A 25,783-nucleotide genomic window follows, 5' to 3' on the forward strand; every position below is an offset into this window, starting at 1 on the left:
ATGTGACACTAATATCCCTATCTTCCATGGACATGCTCCCGAGGGGTAGGGGCTGGGAATGTAAATTGGGGTTAAGAATAAGGAATTTGGTTCTGAAAATGTTGCGACATGGGGAAGGGGTCGCCGAACCATGTCAAAGACGAAGAAAGCACAAAAGCAAGGTAGCCAAAGGCATGTTTGGATATGAAGGACTGTTTTCGTATCTTTTCTGTCTAAATTCTTTTTAAGCTAAGATTCATATTTAATTTATAAATCATTATGTCCATTTAGCTTTAGTCTCCATCTATATTGTTTTAGTTTTGTGTTACTTGTTGCAACTGTGACTAAAATTACTGTATATGGGATTAGAGAGTGTTCTGACCTCCAAAATTTAAGATAATTATGATTAGGTCTCTAAAAAATATTTCAAAAAAATATTTAACTATATGCATTTATCTCATAAAATCACATATAAGTACATGTTTTGATATATAAAAGAAGAAGAAAAATGTCGTTAGAGGTATTTGTATTTTTTTTGAAAAAAACTAATTTGAGCCTTGATTTATTTTTCTCTCTCGATGTGACCATTCAACTCATAAAATAAATTTAATATGGTCGTTTGACCGTTATAGTACGGGCGTGTCGGTTCACGGTGCTAATGTGACGGTCCACGGTGCTGATGTGGCGGTTCATCTTCCATGTTAGAGTTACTAATTTAGCCCATCTACCATGGCATTCACCACGTTAATCTGTCATCATGGACTGCATGTCAGCACTGTGAACTGTCACGTCAGCATCGTGAACTGCAACGTTAGCACCGTAATGATTAACGATGAAAAAACATAGGTTAAAGGTCCACATTAGATTTATTTTCTGAGTTGGAGGGTCACATTGAGAAAAAAAATACCCCTTTACCTACCAAAGCCCTCAACAAGCTCACGTCCTCCTAATACAAGCTTTATAATTAATCAACTACAATATATAAATAAAACCTTTGACATGCCATAAGATTTGTGAGAATGTAATCTAAGGTCTGACAACTAAATTTGTCTAGCTCATTAGTCTACAAATAGCATAATGATCCTACGATGGACACATACCAAACATGGCTATAAATACCTTAATCAATAATGAAAAAGGGGATTGAACCTTCCATAACCTACATCTCGTATTCTTCTTCTTTCTAATGACCTCTCTTTCATAAAAGAATATCGATTAACAGTTATTTTCTCATCAATTACGACTCTCTATTCATGCCGTAAGGATATGTTGTCAACAACTCACAAAATAAACTTATTCCAATCAACAAATTTCACTACTAAATATCTATCCATAAACTTAATGATAATTGTCTCGTAAGCCCATACTTTCAATCCCAGATTTTCATTAGTACACCTATCTCAAATGTGTTTATAACTCGAAATTAAGGACAAATTAATAAAAATTGTTAAGAGGATTATATCTATAAATTATTTTTATTAATCTAGAGTGATTATAAGTAATAGTATATGTTATAGAAACTTTCAATCATTTGATAATAGACGCTCAAATATTCTGACAATCAATGATACTTGAAATAAAATTTCTAGAGATAAAAATCGTCCATTTAACCCATGAGTTACCTTAATGAGTTACCTTAAACCCTAAATCTTAACCCCTAAATCATACATACACTCTTAACCCTAGACTCTTAACCTTAAATCTTAAATCTTAAATCTAAACCTTAAACCTTAAATACAAAATAAAGAAATAAAGAAAAAAATATGAGAGACGTATTATACTCCATGTGACTCTCCCAAAATTAAATTAAATTGCATTATACTTCATGCGTTTTAAACTATGTTGTAACAAATAACCTATTTCAAAAAAATAATTTCAACTAACTATTATTCGAGTCAATAAAATATTCCAACAAATTGTTTAAAATTTATTCCAATGTAAATCATTTAAATTACCGTCCGTAAAACTTGGAAGACTTACAGTGTATGAATGTTGACTAAAAAATAAAAGCATGCTGTCACGATCAAGATACAGACATAAAGCGCAGGGACTAGGATAATAGGACACGTGTCGATTTATCTTCGTTCAAAAGTGTTGATCAAACTTTTAACTTTTTTCTTTTTACCTCGATTTATCTTCATGTTTATAACAGCACTAGCATGTTTATAACAGCACTAGCATGTTTATTAAGTTTGATTATTTGGCATTTTAAAAATTAAAATATATTTAATCACTCAAATTTGACTTTAAATCAAACTAGAAGATAATACTAAAATCCTAAAACCAAAGCAGAGGGATCAAATTTATAAAAAACTGAAAGATGAGGAGGTTATAGGCAGAATTAAACCTTTTGAAAAAGGTGAGGAGTCAAATCACTTAAAGAGTTGTATTGACAGTGAAGGGTCAAAAAGCTTTAAAATTAATGTTAGCATTTTGATGACAAAACTCCGAGGTTTATGGAGATTGTAATAATATTTAACTGATAAAATTATAGGTAAACTACACGTTTAATATATAAATTATTAGTTTTAATTTATTTTAGTATTTAAATTTTTAATTTTTAAAATTACATTTGAAGTGTAGTTTTTATTTTATTTTATTACTCTATTTAAAACTTATCGTTAAATTTTGGGAAAAAAATAAAAGTTTAGGTAGTAAAACATATCAAAATTGTTAGTTTAGGTACTAAAGCATTAAATTTTTAGCGATGGTTTATTAAAATGAAACAAAATTTTAACTTTAGGTATGGTTTTGGAAAAAAAATTAAAAGTTTAGGTACTAAAACATATAAAAATTAATAATTTAAGTACTAAATACGTAATTTACCCTAACATAAGTGATAACGTGACATATGTCATATGTTCAAAGTTATGGCATGTCACACATCACGTATACGTAGGGGTGTGTAAAATTACCCGACCCGGTTGACCCGACCCACCGACCCGCCGACCCGGATCTAAAAAAACCGGGTAATTCTCTAAAAAAAATTACCCGGCCGGGTCGGGTAGCCCGGGTCACAAAATCTAATTTTTCCGGGTACCCGGTTACCCGAGTACCCGGTTAGTTTTTATTTTTTTATATATAATTATATAAAATATAATGAATTATTTATATTATGAATTATTATATTTTGTATTTCGAACTTTTAAATTTTATGTTCGGATATTAGAGTATGTAATTCGAAGTTTCGAATATTTAAATTTGTGTATATATTTTTTTAAACTAATAATTTGAAAATAAAAAATTAAAAACCGAGTATCGGGTACCCGATTACCGGGTACCCGCAAAATTCGAGTACCCGCAAAATTCGGGTACTCGCAAAATTCGGGTACCCGATTACCGGATACCCGTAACATCCGGGTTGGGACACGGGCCGAAAAATCGTCAACCCGGAAGTTTCGGATACCTGAAAATCGGGTACCCGAATTTACACACCCCTACGTATACGTAGTGATGACATGACATACACTATGTGCACATAAGTGATAATGTGTCGCATGTTACATGAATATAAGTGATGATATGACACGTGTCACATATTTAAGTTAGGAGATGGTAAATGTGAGACGCAAGTGATGAATGACATACATTATAGATATATAAAAGATGATATGACACACATCATATGTATATAAATGATAGTATAGTACATGTCATATGTAAATGAATGATGACGCGGTGTATGTCATATAATTACTTTAAAAGCATTACTATACTTCTACTAATAATGGGTAGAATGGTGTATTCGGATGAGTGGAGAAAATAAAGCAGTAAATTAGTGCAGTGGAGAAAGTAAATACAAGGGGAGAAACAAAAAAAAAATGGAAAGGGGAAATTGAAATAAAAAGATGGTGTTAGTCTTAAAGTGCAGTCCTTTCCTACTTGATAGCCTTTTCTTTTCATTCTAATCTTAATTCCCCACATGTTCTGTTGGGAAGGGGACAAGAGTGGGAAGTGACTTAGAATGTCAATATTTCAAGCTTAGTATTCATGCCTACTTCAATATCCTCTAATTATATATATATTAAATAAATTAATGGTTTAATAATTTTAATTTAAAAATTGACATATTTATTTGTGTCTAAATTCACGGAATATATATCACGCTGTGCAATGCGTATATGTATGGGAAGGGGACAATGGTAGGTTTGAGATCCTTATTATGGTATAAAATATGGATGTCAGTGTGCAGTCCACAAGCCATGATTTTGAAGGCATTCCCCCCCTCCAAAGATAAGATTCCATAACAATGCACACCGAAGAAAATGATAGGACATTTAATCCAAAACCAATTAATTATGGAAATGGTAACCCTTGGTTCGAATGCAGACCGAGTGTTTTCGAAGTAGAAATCTTGGTTTCACATGAATAGCAATGAGAAACAATGGCATTTCAATGCAACAACACTGGGATTGTGCTCACTGTCTTCTGTCGGCTCAATCACGGGACTTGTTGGCATTTGTTCCTGCACCGTGGAATGAACCCCATTGGAGTTGGCCAACCAGGCACCTCTACTAATACTCAACTAGTGCCACATGCAAATTTCCCACATGATTTACATGCTGCGGAGGGGCAAGTTGGAAGGGACTATATAAGTTAGGAATAAGAGCTGTTGTAAAAAGTTTAGAATGGAATCATGTACCAATAATCTCTTCTTCATTTATAAATACTCTTGTGGTTCATGCTAATTGGAATATTCCAAAACTGTAGTTTTGACTAGATTAGCTTCGGGACTAAGCAATATTTTAATGATTTTTATCACACAAATAAATTCAACATTTTATAAGGATCCTATAAAGAAAAGGTTAAAAAGTCATTAAAAAAATTTTTTGAACAAAAGAAAGATGTGAATATATTTGACTACATCAACAAACCAATCACAATAGGGAATCAAGTTACTAAAAGACTGTCGACATTCGCGAATCAGAGTCGAACATCGTGAGAAAACTATCTCCGAACGCAAACAACATATCCAAATTCATCAAAAGGTCCATAGTACGACAAATCAACAGGATAACAAATATGCAATATCTTGATCAGTAGAGATAATATCAAATTCATCCCTCAAAAAATTAAAAGATAAGATCGATTAAACAACCAATAAAAAATATTGAAACATATCAAAATACAGACAAAAATATGTCATAAAATAAAAGAAATCATATCATAAAATTAAATTAAAAAAAGTTAAAAAAAATCAAATATACTATATAAAAAATAGCGGCCAGCGTACCAAAACAGAAAAAAGACGAGCGGGGAGAGCGTAGAGAGAACAGAAAAACTAGGGAAAAGCTACCTAATAGATATTATTTTAATGAGTTTATAAATAGAAATGTACCCGTACACTTGATATACTTGAGAATGTTTGAAAAGCTTTTTAATCATTCAATAATAAAACATGATGCCATAGGTGACACAATGTTTATGGAACTTTATTAATACTATATTAATTATCATCATCTGCTCGTCTTAGTGCATGCTTTGCTTTGACTCTGACACCAAAGGCGAGGGAAAGATAAGGTTCGATAAAAGTAGGATGCTAGCAGGATTTAATGTTACGGAGATAAACTAAAATTTTAAAGAGTAATAATAGATTTTTAATAAAAAATACAAAGAAAAAATAAAAAATATATGATAATTTCATAATTTTCAGGGGTTATTACTCTACCCACCCATCGGTCCATCACTAGATAAAAGGTCTCCCTTAATGAGTTTAGCATTGATTATATTCACTCATTTATGCATATTATGTTTCGGGTTAAAATTTCTAGATATATAGAATTTTATTGGACTAACATGTATCAATAAATATCATCAATTATATACCCTGAATCAATTTCAAAGGGGAAAAAAAAGAATATTAGTGCGATGCTAATCCAAAAAACCAATTTCAAAGGAAAAGGGTATTGATAACATGAGAAATATAGAATTGTCTTTTTCAGGGTAATGGAGTTCTGCAATAGATGTTTAAGCATCTAATCTGGAGAACTCTTGATTGAAACATTATCAAACAAGTACACAACAAAAGCCTGTATATTACACAAGCAACCGCAGCAAGTTTCCGCTGCTTGTATTAAAAGATCCGAAAACAGCATCATTTAGAACCTATGGCTTCCCCCGAGAATCAACAAACAATACCCCACTTATCGAGAGATATGAAGGCACCATCTCATTTACTATCACCGGGTCCCCCACCGAAGAGGTAGTTCAGAGACGACCCACCCCCAGGGGCTGCATGAACCTTGGTCGAAGGTCGATCCTGCATCCAATGAAAAACAGTTTCAATGACGCCACCGAAGCAAGTATTGATCTTCTGACAAGTTTTACAAGCATAATATAAGTGCTTTGATGAAGCTTCCAACAAGACATATCCGATTATCTTAAAGCCAGCTTCCCTTCGAAAAAGGTTAATACTAGAAAGTTGTCTGGTCATTTACCAGGAGGGCTGAGGGAGGAGTGATGGACACTTGGAAGCCAACTTCTAACAGTAAGTAACGAGGCATATAGTTTAGGCTTATTTTCTAATAAAATGTTTTTGCTGAGCAAAAAAAAACCCAAACAACAGTTAACAAAGAAATAATTCAAAGCCAACAATCTAATTCCAAGAACTTTGATACACATCAATTCCTTACTACTAGTTTCTCCCCAATGAAATTCGAGTTCCAAATTAGTATAAATCTTATTTTTCAAGGCATTTACAAAAGGTACATAACTAGCTCTCTCTTTACCACCCAGACATCTATTCTGCAACCCTATCTTTGTCATGTTTCATATTGTTCAATGAAAGATTGGTGGAAAAATAAATAGAAAAGGCAATGAACTTAAATGAAGTATGACAACTTTAAAAAATAAAAGGGCAAGCTTTGAAGTATCATAATAATTGAAGGACTCATAAAGAGATCATTAAATGAGTTATACCGTAATGAAATTGCCAGTGTTCTGACCATCAGCACGGAGATAATTGTTCGAGGAGGTACTGTTAATACCAGCAGGAATCTGTTTGGCTTTATCTGCTGGTTCAGCCGCAGGAGCAGGAGCAGCAGGAACAGGTTTCGAGACAGCTGGTGCTTCAGTTGAAGCAGCTTGAGAATTGTTTGCGGCTGGTTTTGGAGCATCTCCACTCCCAAACAGATAGCCCAATGAGCTCTGCCCACCACCACAGCTAACTCCACGGCCCATCTTTTCCGACTTACAAGCAAATAATGTTCAAAGTCAATCACACGGGGAGGGAGGAAACAAATAGCACAAAGTAAGAATATATGATCTGGTTCTAAAAAGTAGAAAAGGGCCAGGAGCCGAGGAAGATGGAATGGATCTATAGATCAAGCACATCATACCATAAATGGAAATTTTAAACAACATTGTTCAGTACAAGCAGAAGAAAGGTAGCAAACCAAGCACATTCGAAAGAATTTCCATTACAATTCTTCATAAAGAAACTTTTCATTGATATTATTTCTCGAAACGTGGGCTTGAATATAACTCCCATAAAAGGCTGGACAATGAAATGCGCCAATGCTTAGCCATAACTTCACACAATATAAGGTCACATGAACATTTGTTCATTATAACAACCGGTTCTTGTTTAATTCAAGTTTTCAACAATAGCAAGGATGAATTATCTACTTTAATCATAAATAAAAATAAAATTCAAAGATAAAACGATCAACACAACATACAAATCAAAATTTCAGAGAATGTCCAATAATCATAAAATTAAAAAAATCTGAAACGAAAAATATAAAAAAATCCAAATAATATGATTACATAAATCGATACAGACAGCACGATATGAAAACATAGGTTCTCTATATAACATCCAAAAAAACAAATGAAAATGCGTAGCCAAGGTGGAAGACATCAAACCAGATACAGTAAATAAAAAGACCGAAAACTAACAAATGAATGAATGAACCAGTGGATGAAACACTAAACCTTTAAAAGAAGAATAATATGAGATCTCGAGCTGGGGTTTTAAAATTACCTGAATTTTTTTAGAGCAGATCTGGAGGAGAGAAAGTGGGGGAGCTGCGACAGAATGAAAGTGAAATAAGAGCGCTTTCTCTTTTAATATATAGAAGAATTGAAAATGACTATTCCTAGATAAATAAATAATATATATTTTTTTTGTCAAAAATGACCCTTATTTTTCTTCCGTCATCGTTTTCAGTCCCTTTTTAAATTAAAATTGTGCTGGGAATAATTATCATTATTAATGACAATAGTTATCTCCGTCCCACTCGTTCACTATCCACTAAACTTATATTAATTTCCGAGGATCCCGCCCCGATTAAAATGGATATAAATGTGATGCGAAATTCACGAAATTATATTAGTATGTCATCCCTAATCTTGTAAGACATGTGCATCTCACTATTCAACAAAAGTAGATCCATTGTCAAAGAATTATCATCTATTAACAAACTAGAGAAGTGATGTCAAAAGAACAATGAAATAAAAACAAACTTACAAAATCAAGACCGAAATTTGTAATAAGACAAGATAAAAAAACTAACATGAAATATAATAAAACTTCACTATTTTCGTGAGAAAATAAGATTTAAAAAAAGAACTGTAAATTTTCAAAATAAAAATTGTTGATAGTTGGATCATTTATTAGGGTAGATCAAATCGACATAAACATAGACGAATTAATGAGACACTCACGGGAGTTCCCTGAAGAAACTCTTGCTGCATACAAGTTATGTTTTATCTCGACTTTGGTGATCGAATCCGGGAATAACAACAATTTCTTTATTACCGCGATCGTTTGGTTCGTGCGGTGGATAATTTATGGTTTGCTTATTCAGGGGCATTCTCGTTGATTGCTTCTGAAGAGTTCATCTCAGTTGCACCACATGGAATCTATCCAGTGATGAAGAATCCAGTTTTTATCAATCAACATGTAAGTGCCTGCTAACCAATTAACCATTACCAGACATGTATTCGTTTCAATAGGGTGCTTCTTTGATTTCTCATCTTTTAAGATGTCACAAAACAGGCTTATGCACTAGTAACTAGCTTAATCTGTGTTCTGTAATTAGTATGTGTTCCACTCTGATACGGAAATTCCTGTGCTTGTTTACTGAAGCTACAAGTTTTTGCATGTGCACAGGAGAGGCATCCTATAGGACATGATAATGGCAAGGTTTCGATTACTTTCCCATCATTTTCAGGACCTCAGATATCGGTGCACCCAAGCTACTTCGTAAGATTGCCAACATCATTTTCTCAAACAAAGGCAATTAAGAACTTTTAATTAATCCAATATAATATTTAGGGTAAATTACATGATTGATCATCCTTTTATTTATTTTTTGTTTTTGTTTTGATCATCCACCTATATTTTTTTAGAAAATCATACAATTATATTTATATTTTGTTCCTAATTTGATCACCCTTTTAACCATTGACTTGATGAAAATGATCATGTCACATATTATAATAATAGTTTTCCCTCAAAACTTACATGTTATAAAGAATTTTTAAAATAACTCAAAAATATCTCTAATATTTGAAAACTTTATTAATTTGGTCCAACATAAAACTCCTCTCACAAATCTCGATCATTGTCGTTGTACGTTTTCTTAGTCGTCCATGTAGATCACACCCTCCTCATTGACACCTTAGAACATCATTTAGACCTTACAACTATATACATGGAAAAAGAAAATAGATGGAAATATGAAAAAGATAGTGTCCGAAGGATATTTTTTGCATGAGAACGACATTGATAACGGATGAGTGAAGAAATTATTGTGATGACGGTAATGAGTAAACCTATAATAAGAGTATGAGAAAATCATCGAATGAGTTGCAATGCTGTTGCGATAAGCCAATGATTATCATGTCATATTCATTTTAAATTTAATTTTTATCTGACTTATTTAAAACAATTTATTTTAAATAAAAATATTTTTTTTAAATTTAAGGACAAATAGTATTAAAAAAACTATTATGCACAACTTAAAAATGGAAATTAAATAGAAAATTGATACAATTTTATTATTTTATAACATTATAGAATTATTTTAAGTATTATTGAAACTTTCAATCATAAAAATATATAATGTAATTTACTTATAGTAAAAGACAATATCTGTTTAAAGATAACTCTTAATAATTTGATATTAAACGCTCACATCTCTGATATTCATGGTGCTCGAACCCTAGACCTCATGAAATAATACCTCAAAAAATAACAACGATACCTTTATCTCCTAGGTCGCTTGATTCATGCTAATTTTAATTTTTTTTAAAATAATGATTATAGATCAATGACATTGAATAAAATATATAATTTAAATCAATAAATTTTGATTTCTCAAATTGATTGAATAAGATGGAATTAATTAAACACATAATTTATTTGTAAAAATCAAGATAATAATTAAATCAAATATATATTTCATTACTTTATTATAACTAATATTTATATAGTATCGAGAATATTTGTTAATTTATTAGTTAAATAGATTAATTTAACCAATGAAACAGAAATAAATGCAATATAAAATTCAAATATAAATTATAAAATGAATATTTTATATATATATTAAAACACTGTTTCATTTTAAATTGGTAAAGCTAAAATTTACTTCTTTCCCTCCTGTAATTGTTACTTCCCCTCAAAATTTTAACTCCTACCAAAAAAAAAATGAAGCCTTGGTTGTCTTCCATCGCCGTAGACCCTCTTCCCCGGTTCTCGTCCCCGCCCATTATCCCCGTATGCTCCCCCGTCTCTCCCATCGTGATCGAGTCACCGGCCTCCGCGGCCTTGCCAACGATTGTGGATCCCCTCCTTACCCTGACATGATAACCGAGGCTATTGGGGCTTTGAAAGAGAATGATGGGTCAAGCAAGAGGGCCATTTCTAAGTACATCGAGCTAACTTACAACCGCTTACCACTGAATCACGATGAGTTGTTGAGTGATCATTTGAGGCGCTTGAAGAACGAATCTCATCTCATTATGGTGAAGAAATCTTACAAGCCTGCTAACTCGGCCGGATCTGCAGCTTCGTTGATGGGTTTTGCTACTTATAACCTTTCCGACGCTTCTCCGACCTCCAAAAGTGGACGCGACTGTCCACCCAAGCCCAAGCCTACGGTTCCGGCTGCCGACTCCCACTCTCAATCACTGAATGCACCAGTTGCTGATGAACCTAAGAAATTCGTCGGTAGGCCCAGGAAAAATGGACCCATTGGTCAAGTTGGAGTTAGGAAGGGCCCGGGTCGGCCACCCAAAAGTGGGTCTTGGAAATCAAATCGAAGATGGTGAGGTGTTGGTAAAATAGATTGTAAAATCATACCGCACAGGAAAAATAAATAGTAACTGAAAAAGAACATATTGGTAAACCGTGTCGTGGTATAACCACTGTCTTAGAAACGAATTCGCTCCGATGTGTGTAATTGCTGTAGTGGACCGTCCCTGAAGTTAACACGGTTGTTCCGAATTTCGTACACCTGAAATTGGAGTGGACTGCTGATGTTATTGCACTTCTGATCGGAAGCACACAGAGAGAACTTTAGAAAACACTTGGAGAATGAATTCTGAAATGTTGAGAGTGAGTTGAGAAGCTGAATATAACTATCTATTTATAGGCTAGAAATAGAGTTAAAATCGTTCATAAAATTTCAGGATTAAATCTCTTCTTTGTAACAGCTGAAACGTCTAGATTAACCTGATCCAGAAATAGTCCAGGTTCATTGCATCATTATTCAGCTGTTATAACTCCCGAAATTATATCATGTAACCTCTGGAATTAAATCAAATAACTCATGTAACTCTTGATATTAACAGTTTGTCCCCTTTGTACAAAGCTGGAAATCAGTCCATATACATCTTAACGTTTTTGATATAATTTAGGGAAAGCTGTTTAATTTCTAATAACTCTCATAAACCAGCTGTTATCATTTAAATTTAAACAGTCATCAGCAACCTATAAATATCAGTTGAAATCTTTCACATTTTTCCATTTGTTTCTTTCAAAGAGAAATTCCTCAAGAATTTTCTCTAAAAAGATAGTATCCGCGCGGACGTATCGAAGACACGTATTACCATTACCATTACCACGACCACGACCACGAGCCGAGCCGGACGACGACGGTGACGGTGCACGAGAGTCTCCCTTGTTCTCTTTCACTCAACAAGGAAGTGGGAAATCCAAACCATAAATACCCATTCCCAATAGTATTTCCAATACTATGTGGGATTGAGCATTACTAACATGAGGTCAGTGGTGGGTGGTGTTGATAATGAGGTGAAAAGGGACCGTGGGCGGCCGTCTAAGGCCTTGAAAACCAGTTACCTCAACAGGGTGTTATGTCGGTGTTGCTCCTGCAACTACCACTGTTGATGCTCCTAGTTTACCAAGGCCCAGAGGGAGGCCCAAGGGCACAACTCGAGCTACTTCCGTCACTGCGGTCCTGGGTAAGCGGAGAGGTCGACCACCTAGAGTTGGCGGGAACACTGAGCCGCAGCCGCCCAAGAAAACCACCGGAATGCCGGTAAGCTGCCCCAATAAGGTAAAACCACTTTGATTCTTCAAAAATATGATTGACTGAGTTGATGTTGTACAAAGTAGAAATAGTAGACCACAAAATGTAATGGGATTTTTGTTTTCTTATTTGATGATAACAAGATAACCTATGGAGATGAACCAAAGGCAGCGGCACATACATATGCAGGCCTTAAGAGAAAACTTGAATTCTTGATTTATTTCAAATATATGAACAAATAAAACCTCTATCTTGGGATAACATAAGCTGTTGAACGATGTTTTGATTGCAGCAATCAAAAGAGAAGCAAGCAGTTGAAGCACTCAGCATTGTAATGGGCGCAGTTCAAGATTTAGAAGGACTTGCAGCAATACACCATTTTGAAATGCTCCTCCGGTAATACACAAGGAACCTTTGTACCTGAGTTCTGTAGAAAATGTTGCGACTTAGAACACGCAACAATCATATGTTGCGGCTCTAATTTTTTGGTTTTGCCGAGGAATACTCCACTTTTAAATTTATTTCTGTCTGTAGAATGCTGAATCCAGATGTTCAATTTTCAGTAAACTTTCTAATTACCTCAACCTGCCTAGGATTATTCGTAGTTGTCTGTTTATTTACTGCAGGTTATGATTTAGAAGCATTTTCCTGCTCAGTTATTCTCCATGTATGAAATATCGGAATATTCCATTTTAAAAAAAAATAGAGAATATTCCATGAATTTGATATTAAAATGAAAAATAAAGAAAATAAATTTCACAAAGATTTAAAATAAAATTATTTTGATATCAATTTAATATTTTCAAAACAATATTATTTTGATATTATTTGTGATGTTAGAACACTATTAATCATTTAACGATGAAGTGATCAAAATAAAGATAATCTAAATTTTTTATTTGTTTGAAGAAATTACAATGTAATATACATCATACAAACACTACGATTCGATCTTGAAATCTTTGAAGAGAATAATATATTTTTTACCAGCATTTTAATAGTTTAAGAGAAACTACTGGCAGGTTTCTCTTATAGTTGCTCCCAATTTATATCCGACACATGAACATGTAGATATGACCTCGACAATCCTTTATATTTAATCATTTTAACCATTTTCCTCTATTTATGAAAATGTTTAGGGACCTTTTGGAATGACACACCAGCAAGCTCTAGCACAGGTCACTGCCCAGGCTGCACAAGCTCATTCACTTCTGCAAATCCATGCTGAATCTTCATCAACACCTCCATCATCTTTGGCAAAAGTTTCTTCTTTTACTGCCACTACGGATCAGGAGGTGCCGACCTTATTGCAAGACTTCAGTGTTACGAGTAAGCAACCATCAGGCGTGTATCGGTATGATCAAAGATCCCAACCTGCTTCGTTTATTGTTGATAAACCTGCCAGTGCCGGTGATGGCTACAACTGGCGAAAATATGGGCAGAAACAGGTAAAAAGCTGTGAGTTTCCTAGAAGTTATTATAAGTGCACGCATCCTGGTTGTCCTGTCAAGAGGAAGATTGAGAGATCACTTGAAGGCCAAGTCTCTGAAATCATCTACAAAGGGCAGCACAACCATCAGCCTCCTCAGTCGAATAAGCGTGCAAAAGGTAGTGGAAGCTTAAGTGGAACTTCGAATAATCAGGGAAATTCTGAATCAACTTCCCAACTTCAGAGTGGCAACTTAAGCATAATCAACGAAGGGACATCTAGTTATTCAATGTCCAAGGAACCGTAGTCTAGCCTAGCTATAGCTGAACGTATTTCCGGGACGAGTGATAGTGATGAAGCAAGGAATAATGAAATCGATGAGGATGAAAAAAATGAAGATGAACCTGACATCGAAAGACAGTATGCACAGATTTCTATATTCATTTTATATGCTCCATTGAATCAGTTATGAATTCCCTATCCGAGAAAACTTGTTTCTATATATGCAGAAATACTGAAACTAGAGTTTCAGAGCCATCTTCACATAGAACTGTTACAGAACCTAGAATTATTGTGCAAACAAGAAGCGAAGTTAATCTATTGGATGATGGCTATAGGGGGCGTAAGTACGGACAGAAAGTTGTCAAAGGCAATCCTTACCCAAGGTAATCGTTTATCCATAACCCCGGGGTTAGCACTTGGATCAAACCTTACCTTTTTGTTTGAATCATAGTGAAGAAAGACACTTGAATGTTGCATTTTCTGTTGTATTCTGCTCTTTTATTGTGTTTGATTATTTGGAACATTCCCTAATGCATCTTTATGGTTCCACAGAAGCTACTATAAATGTACAACACTGGGATGCAATGTCCGCAAGCACGTCGAGAGGGCTTCAAACGATCCCAAGTCTGTTATAACGACATACGAGGGAAAACATAATCACAATGTACCAGCAGCCAAGACTAGCAGCCACAACATGGCCAACACTACTAACGTATCACAAGGAAGAACACAGAATATAGAAATCCACAACCATGGTGTACACATCAGTGCTGATTTTACGAACAATAGGCAACAACCAGTAGCACGTTTACGGCTAAAAGAAGAGCATGTAACATAATTTCTCTCAACTGCAGCTAAGGTAAATTCACTGATGCCGGTGTCTTTAATTAAGGTAATTATCAAACCAAGTCCAACTGATATGTGATGTTCAAAAGAACAGATGAAAACATAAGAAAGAAAGGTCGGTTGTAGATTGAATTAGGTTACAACGTTGTACGTAAACTATTTTAGTGGGCATGCATATAGGGTTAGGATGCACAGTTTCACTGTTATAAGATAATTGGATGAATTTAAAATTCACTTTAGATTGAATTAGGTAATAACGTTGTATGTAAACTAGTTTAGTGGGTAAAATATATTCGTACAAGGTCAGAATCCATTTACATAGTGTAAAACTCGTTTTACACTGATTTTAAAACATTTGATGAATGTAAATCAATGGTTAATATTAGAACTTTGTGCATTTGCACTAGTCACTTCTAATATCATACATTAATTTATATTCATCCAATTATCTAAATTCACTAAAGTTCGTACTTGGATCTTATGTCATAATTTATGTGTATATATATGTGTATTTATATATTGTAATTTCAATTCTTGTATCCCATGCATTCTTGTTGTACATGGAGTCGTGGACTATATGATGTTTCATGTGATTGTTGGGCATTGATATGTTTGAATCTCATGAGTTTCCCAGATGATATCTCCTCTGCCAAAAACGAGTGACTTTGAATTGTCAAAGTTGTTTATAAATTGTGTAACAGTTAATTTGTGCAAACTAGCACAACTTAAGTAAGGAATCGTTGATATTCATTGAATCATTGTGGATCCGAGTTCGAGCATCATAAATGTTAGGAGTGTAAGTGATCAATATCAAAGGATTGAGAATTATCTTTAAGCAGATACTGCCTTCGAGCATCATAAATGCTAGGAGTGAGCGTTCAATGTCAAAAAGTTAAGAGTTTTCTTTAAACATCTATTGCCTTATACTTACCTTAGATTAAAATAAAAAGATATTCATCTAAAATTGATTATGAAAGACAGACACCCTCTCCTTGCTATTACAAATATTAGACCACATTTTGTTTAATTCATATGGGTTGCTTTTTGGATGTTCGACATTAATATTGTGTTTTCTTTTTCAAACTTGGTTTTTTATGAAGGGTTTAAGACACTATACGGTTAACTTGGAATAATGGATTGCAACATTGAATTACAATTTAGCCCAAAAATTGCATCTCAAAGGATAAGCCCACCATGGGCTTGCCATCAATTCAAGTATAGTAGGTTGCTTAGAAATCAAAAGTCTATATACATACATACATACATACATTATTATGTTACAGCATGGGAATAGGGATGGACCGAGTGGTAGTTGTCCCCTTTAAAAATTTTAAATTATCATATATTTTATTTTATTTTTTATTTTTTTATTAAAAATATATTTTTATCCCCTAAAATTTTAGTTTATCGCCTCTTAACATATAATCTTACATCCATCCATACATGTAAATATCTATTTGACATCCAAGTAATTGGAAAAAAGACGATAGTGATTGGTGGGGTGACACAAAAAGAAAAGCAAGTGATAAATGAAATATTAATAAAATTTATTGTTGTCTTTGCCCACAAATGAAGCAAACCACATATTTGATTGTTCATAATCATTTTGACCCTAATCGCTTTAATTCCCCTATTTTGGATTTGGGTCCACTCCCATCACATCTTCAACCATATATGCAAATGTATAAAACAATTTAATATAATTATTTTTTTAAAATAATATGATGTAAGTACAAGGTAGTATTTATTTAAAGATAACTCTCAATCTTTTAATATTGAACTTTTACACCCTTGATATCTGTGATGCTCGAACCCGAGTAATCAGAAATAACAACAATTCATTTATCACATAATTCACTTGCTTCATGCTTAATATAATTATCTTTGTTTTATAATAAAAAAGGTTGTTTGTACAATGAAAATTTATCATGTAAAATATAGAAGTATTTATTATAAACTCCATTGATAATTTTATATATGGATTGAATAATTGTTTTGGATATTATACAGTTATGGAAAACAACAGAGGAGGCGGTTTTGGTCATTGGTCCCTCGCAGGTACTATTAAATATCAATCACTTGTCTTTCAAACACGCCATTCTCACTCACGGGTCCCCCACCCCCTCTTTCAATAACATAAATTCATTTTCACTTAATTAACTCCCATTTAAAATTAGTTAATTTTTAGGGTAAATTACAAATTCGATAGTTGAATTTTATTCTCTTTCATATTTCACTCACTGTACTTAACTTTTTCAATTTTCTCACTAAATTTAATATATTAGATTTTTTGTCACTCGGCCGTTAAATAGTTAACAACGTTAAAGTGTACAGTTATATAGATACAAAACGATATCGTTTTAGTGAAAATTTTATTTTTTAAACATTATCGTTTTTAGTGTCATTAACTATTTAACGATGAAGTGACTAAAATAGGAGATAGAGTACAATTCAGTGACAAAAAACTCAAAGTATTAGGTTTAATGAGAAAAGTGAAAATTTTTAAAGTTCAACGAGTAAAATAGGGAAGAAAATAAAGTTTAGTTGTGAAATTTGTGATTTACCCTTTATTATCCATCTAAGATGAATATGTTAGTATTCGTACAAATTATTTGATAACGAACACTTATACATATTTGCATATGTGGTGCTCGAACCCAAAACATCAAAGGGTTCGTGCTAATTAATTAAAATTTAACTATTTTTGGAACATTGATTGTATGCATGGTTTATACCAATAAATTTGATCATAATGTGTGAATTAAAACATAGATAATGTTATATTTGTAGAAGTGTTAAAAATATATAGAAAAAAGAGTGTCAACTTCCCTTTTTAAGTGGTAAGTCATGATCTACCTCATCCAATACAATGACATATATTTAAATTTAGTGAACAATTTTTCTCTGTAGAGGTTAATTTTTTTTACGGCGGTGATTTTTTAAAGTCTTATTTCGAGGCAATGGCTGCCCTTCTACTTCATTTTCTCGTTCGTTCTCTATTTTATTAATTTTTCATTGTTAGTTTTAACTTAGTTTAATAATAATGTTTCTATTGGTCTTTTTAATCTGATTTTCTTTTTGGTCTATTATTTTATATAAATCCATGGTTGATTGTGCTCCCGATGTTTAGTTCCTCTATTCGTTTATACATGACAATTCGTTGGTTATCACATATATGTGTCGGATGTGATTGTCGTTAAGGGAAGATCGTTTTTTTTGTTGACCATTTTGGTTATTCTTCAAGTTTTACTCCTCCACGTTTGATGCTCAGAGCTGTTGGTATGATCGGTTTATGTACATTATTATTTCACTTGTTAATATTTTTGTTTATCAGACTATCACTAAACGATTATTGTTATGTTTTATTTATGATAGTTGATTTAATTGTTAATATTTTTATTTATCATACTATCACTAAGTGATTATTATTATATTTTATTTATGATAATATGTAATTGACAAAAATATTTATGATTTTTTATAAATGAAATATACATAATTAAAAAATTAGTGAACAAATCATTGACCTTGTGCATTTCGTCTCCTTCGTTTGTAAGCTCTCTTATAAGTAGGGATGACAAAGGGCTGGGTTCGGGTCGGATATTGGTCCTCGTCCTTGTTTAAAAAGTTTGTACCTATTCTCGCTTAAAAAATTATGGGGATTTAAACGGGGATCCCCATCGGATAATCGGAAAAAGTCGCGGGGAAACGGTATCCCCGTTTAGCATAAACGGTTATTTAAACGAGTATCGGGCCAAGTATATATATTTAAATTAAATATATAAATATTATATATATTTTAATTTAATTTAATTTAATTTATATATATATATATATATATATATATATATATATATATATATATATATAATTATTTTTAATATTTATCGGGCCAGATATTATGTCGGAAAATCGGGTAATCGATGTAGGGATTACCAAACATGTCTTTATCCTGTCCCTGTTTATCATCCCCGAACCCAACTCGACCCATTTAATTCGATTTTCTCGGATTCAAATTTTTTTTCATCCCTACTTATAAGTCAAAACCAAACATTTTAGTTTAGTATTAAAATGAATCCAACTATCCATTCCATATAGGCACGTTAATTTAGTGTTTAACCTTTTACGTTTTCAAAAGTTCTTATACCTACATTCTGACACCCATTTTTTTATACAATCTGACACCCCCCCCTTTAGTTTATTACTAAAACGCCGTTTTCGGCTTTCGCTTCTTGATATTTGTTTTTCTTTAGTCATTACTCTTGTCTGCTGCCCAGCTGAGCTACCTTTGTTTGTTCTCTTCTTCATTTATGCAATTACTAAGACAACTGGTCACAGTATCCCATATCTGACAATAAAATGCCAATTCCAGTTTTCTTTTTATTTCTTAATAAATTCCATCAACTCTATAGAGGCTAGTGTGTTTGAAACACATGGCTTCAAACAACTAATTGTAAAATATTTATTTATTTATTTTTGAAGATACATTTAATGCCATGAGGTAAAGAAAGGTGCATGAAGCTTTCAAAGTAGAAAGATGGGCAATTAATGAAATGTTGGGGGGTTCCCTACCAATTTTTATCTTTATTTTTCACTCACTGTGTCAAATTCCTTTCTACAGAAGAATACTCCTCTCCAGTCAACATAAAAAACACATTGAGTGGGTCATCTTTTTTTCTGTCACTGCCACAAGAAGCGAATCCATGATACGTTTATTTTACATTCCCAAACCTGGCTTATGGAATTTTTGTTGGCAGACTTTTTCTTTTTTTAGTGTGAGTTTGGTTCACGGAATGTAAGATTATCAGTGGAAATAAAAGATTACCATGTTTGGTTGGTTTAGCAGGAATGTAAGATTACCGTGTTTGGTTAAAGGAATAAAAGATTATTAGAATGTATATTTGACCAAATTGTCCTTATTATATATTTGTATAATATTACAAATTGTAAAATATTTATATATTTTCTTTAAAAAATTAAATTCATAATATTTATATAATTTTTTTTACAAAATTAAAAATATAAAAAATGTTTAATAAAAGGGTAAAAAAAAATTTAACCCTTGAACTTCATATAAAATTTTAATTATAGATTTTTTTTGTAAATCTAAAATAATTTAAGAATAAATTTGTAATTTAACTTTCGTATAATTTTTATTATTCAATGACAGAAGAATGATATTTTTGAAAAAAATAAAAATTTAAGGGCATTTTAGTCCAAAACGCCGGTAATGTTACAATACCTAATAGAAAGGAGGTAATGACATTCCCAGTAATATATCCCAAAAAATCTACTATTGGTAATAAAACACTACCGGGAATGAGATTCCCGACCAACCAAACATGAGAATGTGGGATTCCCAACCCATGAGAATCCCACAATCCTTGAACCAAACACTCCTTTGTGTTATGGATGTAGTTTGTTAAGCTCGGTTTTTTATTTTAAATCTTAGAAGTGGAAGAATTTAATGGGGTTAATGGTTGGTTGAGTCATGTTGAATTGAATCCCCGGGGGACTAAATTTGAAGAACAATGGTTGGTGAAGGCAGTAAAAAAAAACAACTGTCTGTTCCATTGGACTTGTGACACATGATTTGCAGCAGTGAAAAAGGTAATGGCAGGAAAAAAAAGAATAATATTTCTTTCAAAAAGGTAAAAGTTGATTTGGACTGGGAAGGGTAATTTATAGGCAAAGGAAAGATGAGCCAAATTCACTTTGTTTCTGTTTTCATTTGTGGGTTTGTGGATACACAGATCTTCAGCCAAGTAAAATAATTTACAAATGAAACAAAGAATACCCCAAAAACCCAGACTATCCCTTATTTTTTTCCTCATTTCTCTCTCTTTTCTTTCACGAGGCAGTGCTATGATTGAGTGAAACTACACAGGTTTTTTAATTTTACCTTGCTGTCCATACCTATCTTCATCAAGTCCTTGTTCTTCTTTTTTTACTCTTTTCATTTTGGTTTCTGATTAGACCCGTGAAAAAAATGGGTAATGCAGCTTTTGTTTGGTTGATGATATAGTGAAATGGTTTATCTTTATTTTGCCTGGAAAATTAGGGAAAGTGTGAGAAAATAAGCTAAGGCAAAAGCCCAGATTTTTTGTTTTTCTTGTTTCCTACTCTTTATCTCTTCTCTGTTTTAGTTTTACCTTTTTCTGGGGCTGCAACATTTTAAGAGGAAATGAGGAAGCATGGATGGCAGCTTCCATCTCATCCACTTCAGGTTCTTTCCTTTTTCTTGTTGCTGTTTCTGTTTTTATGGGAAGAAGTTCTGAGCTTTTTGTTGTTTCAATTCTGGGTATTGAGTAAAGTTTACATTTTTTCTCAACTTGTCTTTGTGAAGGTGGTCGCTGTTGCTATGTTCTTGGCACTTGGATTTGTTTTCTATGTGTTCTTTGCTCCTTTTGTTGGGAAGAAAATGTTTCAATATATTCTGATGGGAATCTATACACCTCTTGTAAGTCATTTCAAACATTTTTCCCTTTTTTCTACATATTTTAAGAACATTTTCTCAGTGGGATAAAGCACAGAGATCTGTGTTTTGTTTTCTTCTTTATCTCTGATTCATCTGCTTGTATTTATCACTCTGGTGCTTTTCTCTAATCTGAGGTTCCTTTCCTTCTTGGGGTCATGCTTTTCAATCAACTTATCACTTCAGCTCACAAGGCAAATATGTTGCTTGTCTTTTAGCAGACTTAGATTCTGTACTTGAATTTCAAAGTTTGTCCATTAAAAGATTGTTAATTTCTCGCTTTGACTTGATTGAAGCCTAAACAATTTAAATTTCTTCTTCGGATTAGGAGCTGACAGTTCCCGGTGTGCCTGTTTCGCTTTCGAATTTGGCCTCCTAGGATAAAGTAGCTTTAAGTTATTGGTGCTGAATTCCTTAATGGAACAAGTTATAGAACAATTGGCTCTTCGGCCTCTTCCTGTGGGCAAAGCCCTGAATTCCTTGTTGAGGACAGTGTTGAGTTTCAGAATGCTGCTTAAGTTTCTCATCTTTCCTCGTGGTCGATTTAACACTGGAGATAGTTCTTTGTTTTGCTGCTAGAATCCGGTTTCTTGAGTTCCGTTGCTATTAGAATCTTTTGGGAAACTGTCTAAAGTCAATAATTTAAGGCCTGTAACTTATGATTCTCATCACATCTTCTTAACTTTTTTGTTGTGTTTAATGCGTCTTCATCACCCTGGAGTATTAGTAACATTGTCTTCCTTCTAGGTTACTTGTTGCTTTGGCCTATATATTTGGTGTGCGGCAGTGGATCCTGCAGATCCTGGTGTGTTCAAGTCTAAAAAGTATCTTAAAATTCCCGAGAATGCGAAGTATTTTGGACCAAAGGACACTAAATTTGGTGGAGATTCAGCCATAACCTTCCGTGATGATAATGATACTTCAGTTGGAGGAAAAACTGTGGAGAAGGATGCAGCGGTGGCAGATGAAACCTTGAAAGATACCAATGTTGAAATCGAGGGAAATGATGGTTTTCCGAAGCAATCATCTTGTTTGCTATGGATTTTCTCTCCTTGTGTTGCGATCTGCAGATGTACCGGCTCACATGAAGAATCTTCCGATCAACAGATGAGTGAAAATGGCATGTTTAATTGCAGTTTGTGTGAAGTTGAGGTGGGGAAGATTTGGCTCCTTTAAAGCTCTATCATTCATTTTTCCTTTTATAAGACGATTATTACATAATGATCCTTATATCGAGATTGCTTATGAGGGGAAAATTGCATATTAATTGTCTGGTGGGCAAAAACAAATGTGGAGAAAGGATATCCTGGAATGACCCTGGTATTCGATCAAATTAAAACACAATGGTTCCTTGCATCATGGATTTACACCAGTCTTATGTTGATATTAGTATTAATGCTATTGCCAGCCTTTTTGACGTCGTAAATACGTCGTATTTTATTCTTGGCAGGTTTTCAAATATAGTAAGCACTGCAGAGTCTGTGACAAATGTGTCAACCGTTTTGATCATCACTGCAGGGTAATCCGGAATCTTCATTTGATGAATACTTTACCTGGTTCATCAGAAATTATGCTAATACTTATTTTATTCACTTTTGTAGTGGCTAAACAATTGCATAGGCAAAAGGAACTATAGACAATTTTTCACTCTCATGGTTTCTGCTGTTCTGTTGGTATGCTCATCCTATCTCTTCCATGTTCAGATGATATTCATCACATCGCATCATGTAATACTGTATATTCCATTTGCGATCCCGGTTTCCATTCTGGCCAATCTCTTCCTTAGACACAAACCTCCAATCCTGATCTCTGAGAACATCTTATTTGATAACAGCTTGTATTCTTGTCATCAGCATTCTGAATATACGATGAAATATGTTCCATTGGTTGATTCGTACCTTACACTTGGCCTCTATTATCGTGTCCTTTTATCTTTCAATCAAATCCAAATTCATGCATATTAATTCCTATGCCATATCACTTCATGAGATTGCTGCCATGATTCCATGGTTGCCGGAAACAAAAATAACCCAAAGTAAGAATTTTACTTTTCTAGTCATTTTAATTGAAATTGACAGGTATATACCTGGTTTGTCCACCTTGGGCTTGAGATTGCAGCTTATTCTACAATGGTCAACTGGAATCCTTGTACTTATCTGCTGTTTCATCGAGCGGAAGCAGTTTTCTGCGGATATTTCAGCAAAGTTAGGAAGCAGTTTCTCTTTGGTTCCATTTGTTATTGTGGTTGTAAGTATTCTGTTATGTTTCTGTTCATTAATCGACTTACACTGGCACCTTTCATGTTATATTCTGAATCATCTTCTAGCCGACTTCAGCGTTTAGTAGAGTGAAACGTTCACCCTTTGATTTAAAATGTTAAGCTTAGTGTAGTTTCTTACTTTCACAGGCATTGTGCACTATCTTGGCTATGATAGCGACATTACCACTTGCGCAGCTTTTCTTCTTTCACATTCTACTCATAAAAAAGGTACGGCCACGATTAGTAAAATCTTCACGAGTATTAGAAGGTAAAGAAAAAAAAAATGAAAAAGCTAGTGAGCTAATTAGGTGATTTTGGAATTTGCCTCAGGGAATCAGCACATATGATTACATAATAGCTTTACGGGAGCAAGAACAAGAGCAACAAGGTGTTGGTGGTCAGCAGAGTCCGCAGATGTCCCCTGACAGCTCACTTACCGGATTAAGCAGTGCTAGTTCGTTTTCTACTTTTCACCGGGGTGCATGGTGTACACCCCCACGCTTGTTCCTTGAAGATCAGGTAATTTTTACAAATTAATGACATTGTTCATTATGCAATTATAGCGCTTTTTGCTGAACCACTGGAGCTGAGATCAGTTTCTGTGATTGGTTTTAGTTTGATGTTGTTCCTCCCGATACTGGATCTGTGAGTTCGTATGGGAAAAAAATGGTTGGGGAGGAGCCAAATAAGAAGAAGAATGCTGCAGCAGTGAAGATCAGTCCATGGACATTGGCACGGTTAAATGCAGAAGATGTTTCGAAAGCTGCTGCTGAAGCAAGGAAAAGGTCCAAAATCCTGCAGCCTGTGGTGAGACGTGAAGCCCCATTTGGGTTTGAAGCGGACAGTAGCTTTGGCAGAAGCGGCCGTCGAATGTTCCCGAGACCTGATGCCAACAGAAGACGAGCATCTAAGCGGGTGCGTCTCCCCGCTGATCTACCCATGGAGCCTGTAATGAACATTCCGATTCAACCTGCTGATAAAGGTTTCAAAGACACATCAAGTAGTTTGGCACCACTTCAACTGGAAGCTCGGAGTGCTTTCCAAACAAGCCGAGCAATGTCGAGCTCAGTTGGGATGGTTGCCTCTTCTCCTGAGAGTTTAGATTCTCCAGACATTCATCCATTTCGGGTCTCCTCATCTGGAGCTGAAGAAGCAAGACAGCTTAGAGGTTTACCTGCTTTCAATATGGCTGCTCAGAAGGGATTCCCATTATCTAGGTCTGCTAGTGACGGATATGAAGCGTCTGGTGGGGAAGATAGCGATCAAGTTCCTTCGAGAATTATCCAGAGACCAACAAACTGGAGTAATATTATCTTTTCTGACCATGATGAGAGGGTTGTTAAACTTAAAGCACCGTCTTCATCCAGCCAACTTAACAACAGAATGCTGTGACTCACTGTGAATCAACGAAGCTCGATCTCGGATGAAAAAGGTTCATTCTTTAATTTACGGTCCTAAGAAGTTCAAGTACAGAGTGGACTGTTGTTGAATTCATTTCAAATACTAAAGTCAGGCACAACTGGAAGAGATGTTGGCAGCTGTAGATTCCGGTATCCATTGGTGGCAACTATTGCTACTGAAGGTTTCATCGAAATAGTCAGCCATTTCGGACAACAGAGAATGAAAGGCTATTTGTTTTGGTATGTATTAGGTACAAGACTCCATCGTAGTCGTCTGTTTTGGTGAAAGTGATTCCTCCATGGATGTTTGTTGAACAATCCCCCAGTTTCTGAAAAAAAACAAGGGTGAAATTTTTATAGGTAGTTTGCATTGCTCTATCCACTATACATTCAGCCTAGCATTTGAGCTTTATATTCACCGTTAGTTTGAAATGATAAATCATGAAAAGGGGATAAAAACGATAGACGACAAGATGATTGGTGAAGAATCTAATTTGAATCGAAGTGAGAAGAAAGTTAAGTGATGATTTATGTAGTTTAAGTTGGTTGCGGGTTTCAACATATCTTTCAAGGATATGTTCTACATGTCCATGGATCATACAACAAACAAAA

The 25,783-nt window shown here is 34.0% G+C and overlaps 3 protein-coding genes and 1 pseudogene across 6 annotated transcripts in view; 3 read left to right on the plus strand and 1 right to left on the minus strand.

The window, feature by feature from the left end:
- Positions 1-22,461, minus strand: part of LOC120191361 (protein SPIRAL1-like 2) — a 31,912-nt gene extending 9,451 nt beyond the window's left edge. The window contains exons 1-4 of one of the 4 annotated variants that reach the window (XM_039194325.1): positions 22,450-22,461; positions 14,293-14,312; positions 6,898-7,193; positions 6,145-6,238 (exon numbers count right to left, since the gene is read on the minus strand). In XM_039194325.1, the coding sequence (XP_039050256.1) occupies positions 6,149-6,238; positions 6,898-7,158 (351 nt within the window). In that variant the 5' untranslated portion in view covers positions 7,159-7,193; positions 14,293-14,312; positions 22,450-22,461 and the 3' untranslated portion in view covers positions 6,145-6,148. Of the gene's footprint in view, positions 1-6,013; positions 6,239-6,897; positions 7,194-7,963; positions 8,035-14,292; positions 14,313-22,449 lie in introns of those variants that run through there. The other 3 variants (XM_039194322.1, XM_039194323.1, XM_039194324.1) reach the window with 3 other exon arrangements.
- LOC120191367 lies at positions 8,634-12,879 on the plus strand. Its single transcript, XM_039194328.1, has 6 exons — positions 8,634-8,685; positions 8,790-8,884; positions 9,095-9,220; positions 10,567-11,227; positions 12,298-12,488; positions 12,772-12,879. The coding sequence occupies exons 1-6, from the start codon at positions 8,634-8,636 to the stop codon at positions 12,877-12,879; spliced, it is 1,233 nt and encodes a 410-aa protein (XP_039050259.1).
- On the plus strand, positions 13,623-15,028 carry LOC120191359 (annotated as a pseudogene).
- On the plus strand, positions 20,810-25,524 carry LOC120191363 (probable protein S-acyltransferase 22). Its single transcript, XM_039194326.1, has 10 exons — positions 20,810-21,262; positions 21,383-21,496; positions 22,259-22,663; positions 22,962-23,030; positions 23,113-23,184; positions 23,630-23,758; positions 23,919-23,999; positions 24,102-24,290; positions 24,387-25,266; positions 25,325-25,524. The coding sequence occupies exons 1-9, from the start codon at positions 21,221-21,223 to the stop codon at positions 25,161-25,163; spliced, it is 1,878 nt and encodes a 625-aa protein (XP_039050257.1). The 5' UTR covers positions 20,810-21,220; the 3' UTR covers positions 25,164-25,266; positions 25,325-25,524.
- The last annotated feature ends 259 nt before the right edge of the window (positions 25,525-25,783 follow it).

This window comes from Hibiscus syriacus, unplaced genomic scaffold (assembly GCF_006381635.1).
Source record: "Hibiscus syriacus cultivar Baekdansim isolate YM2019G1 unplaced genomic scaffold, ASM638163v2 tig00116967_pilon, whole genome shotgun sequence".
Classification (NCBI taxonomy): domain Eukaryota; kingdom Viridiplantae; phylum Streptophyta; class Magnoliopsida; order Malvales; family Malvaceae; genus Hibiscus; species Hibiscus syriacus.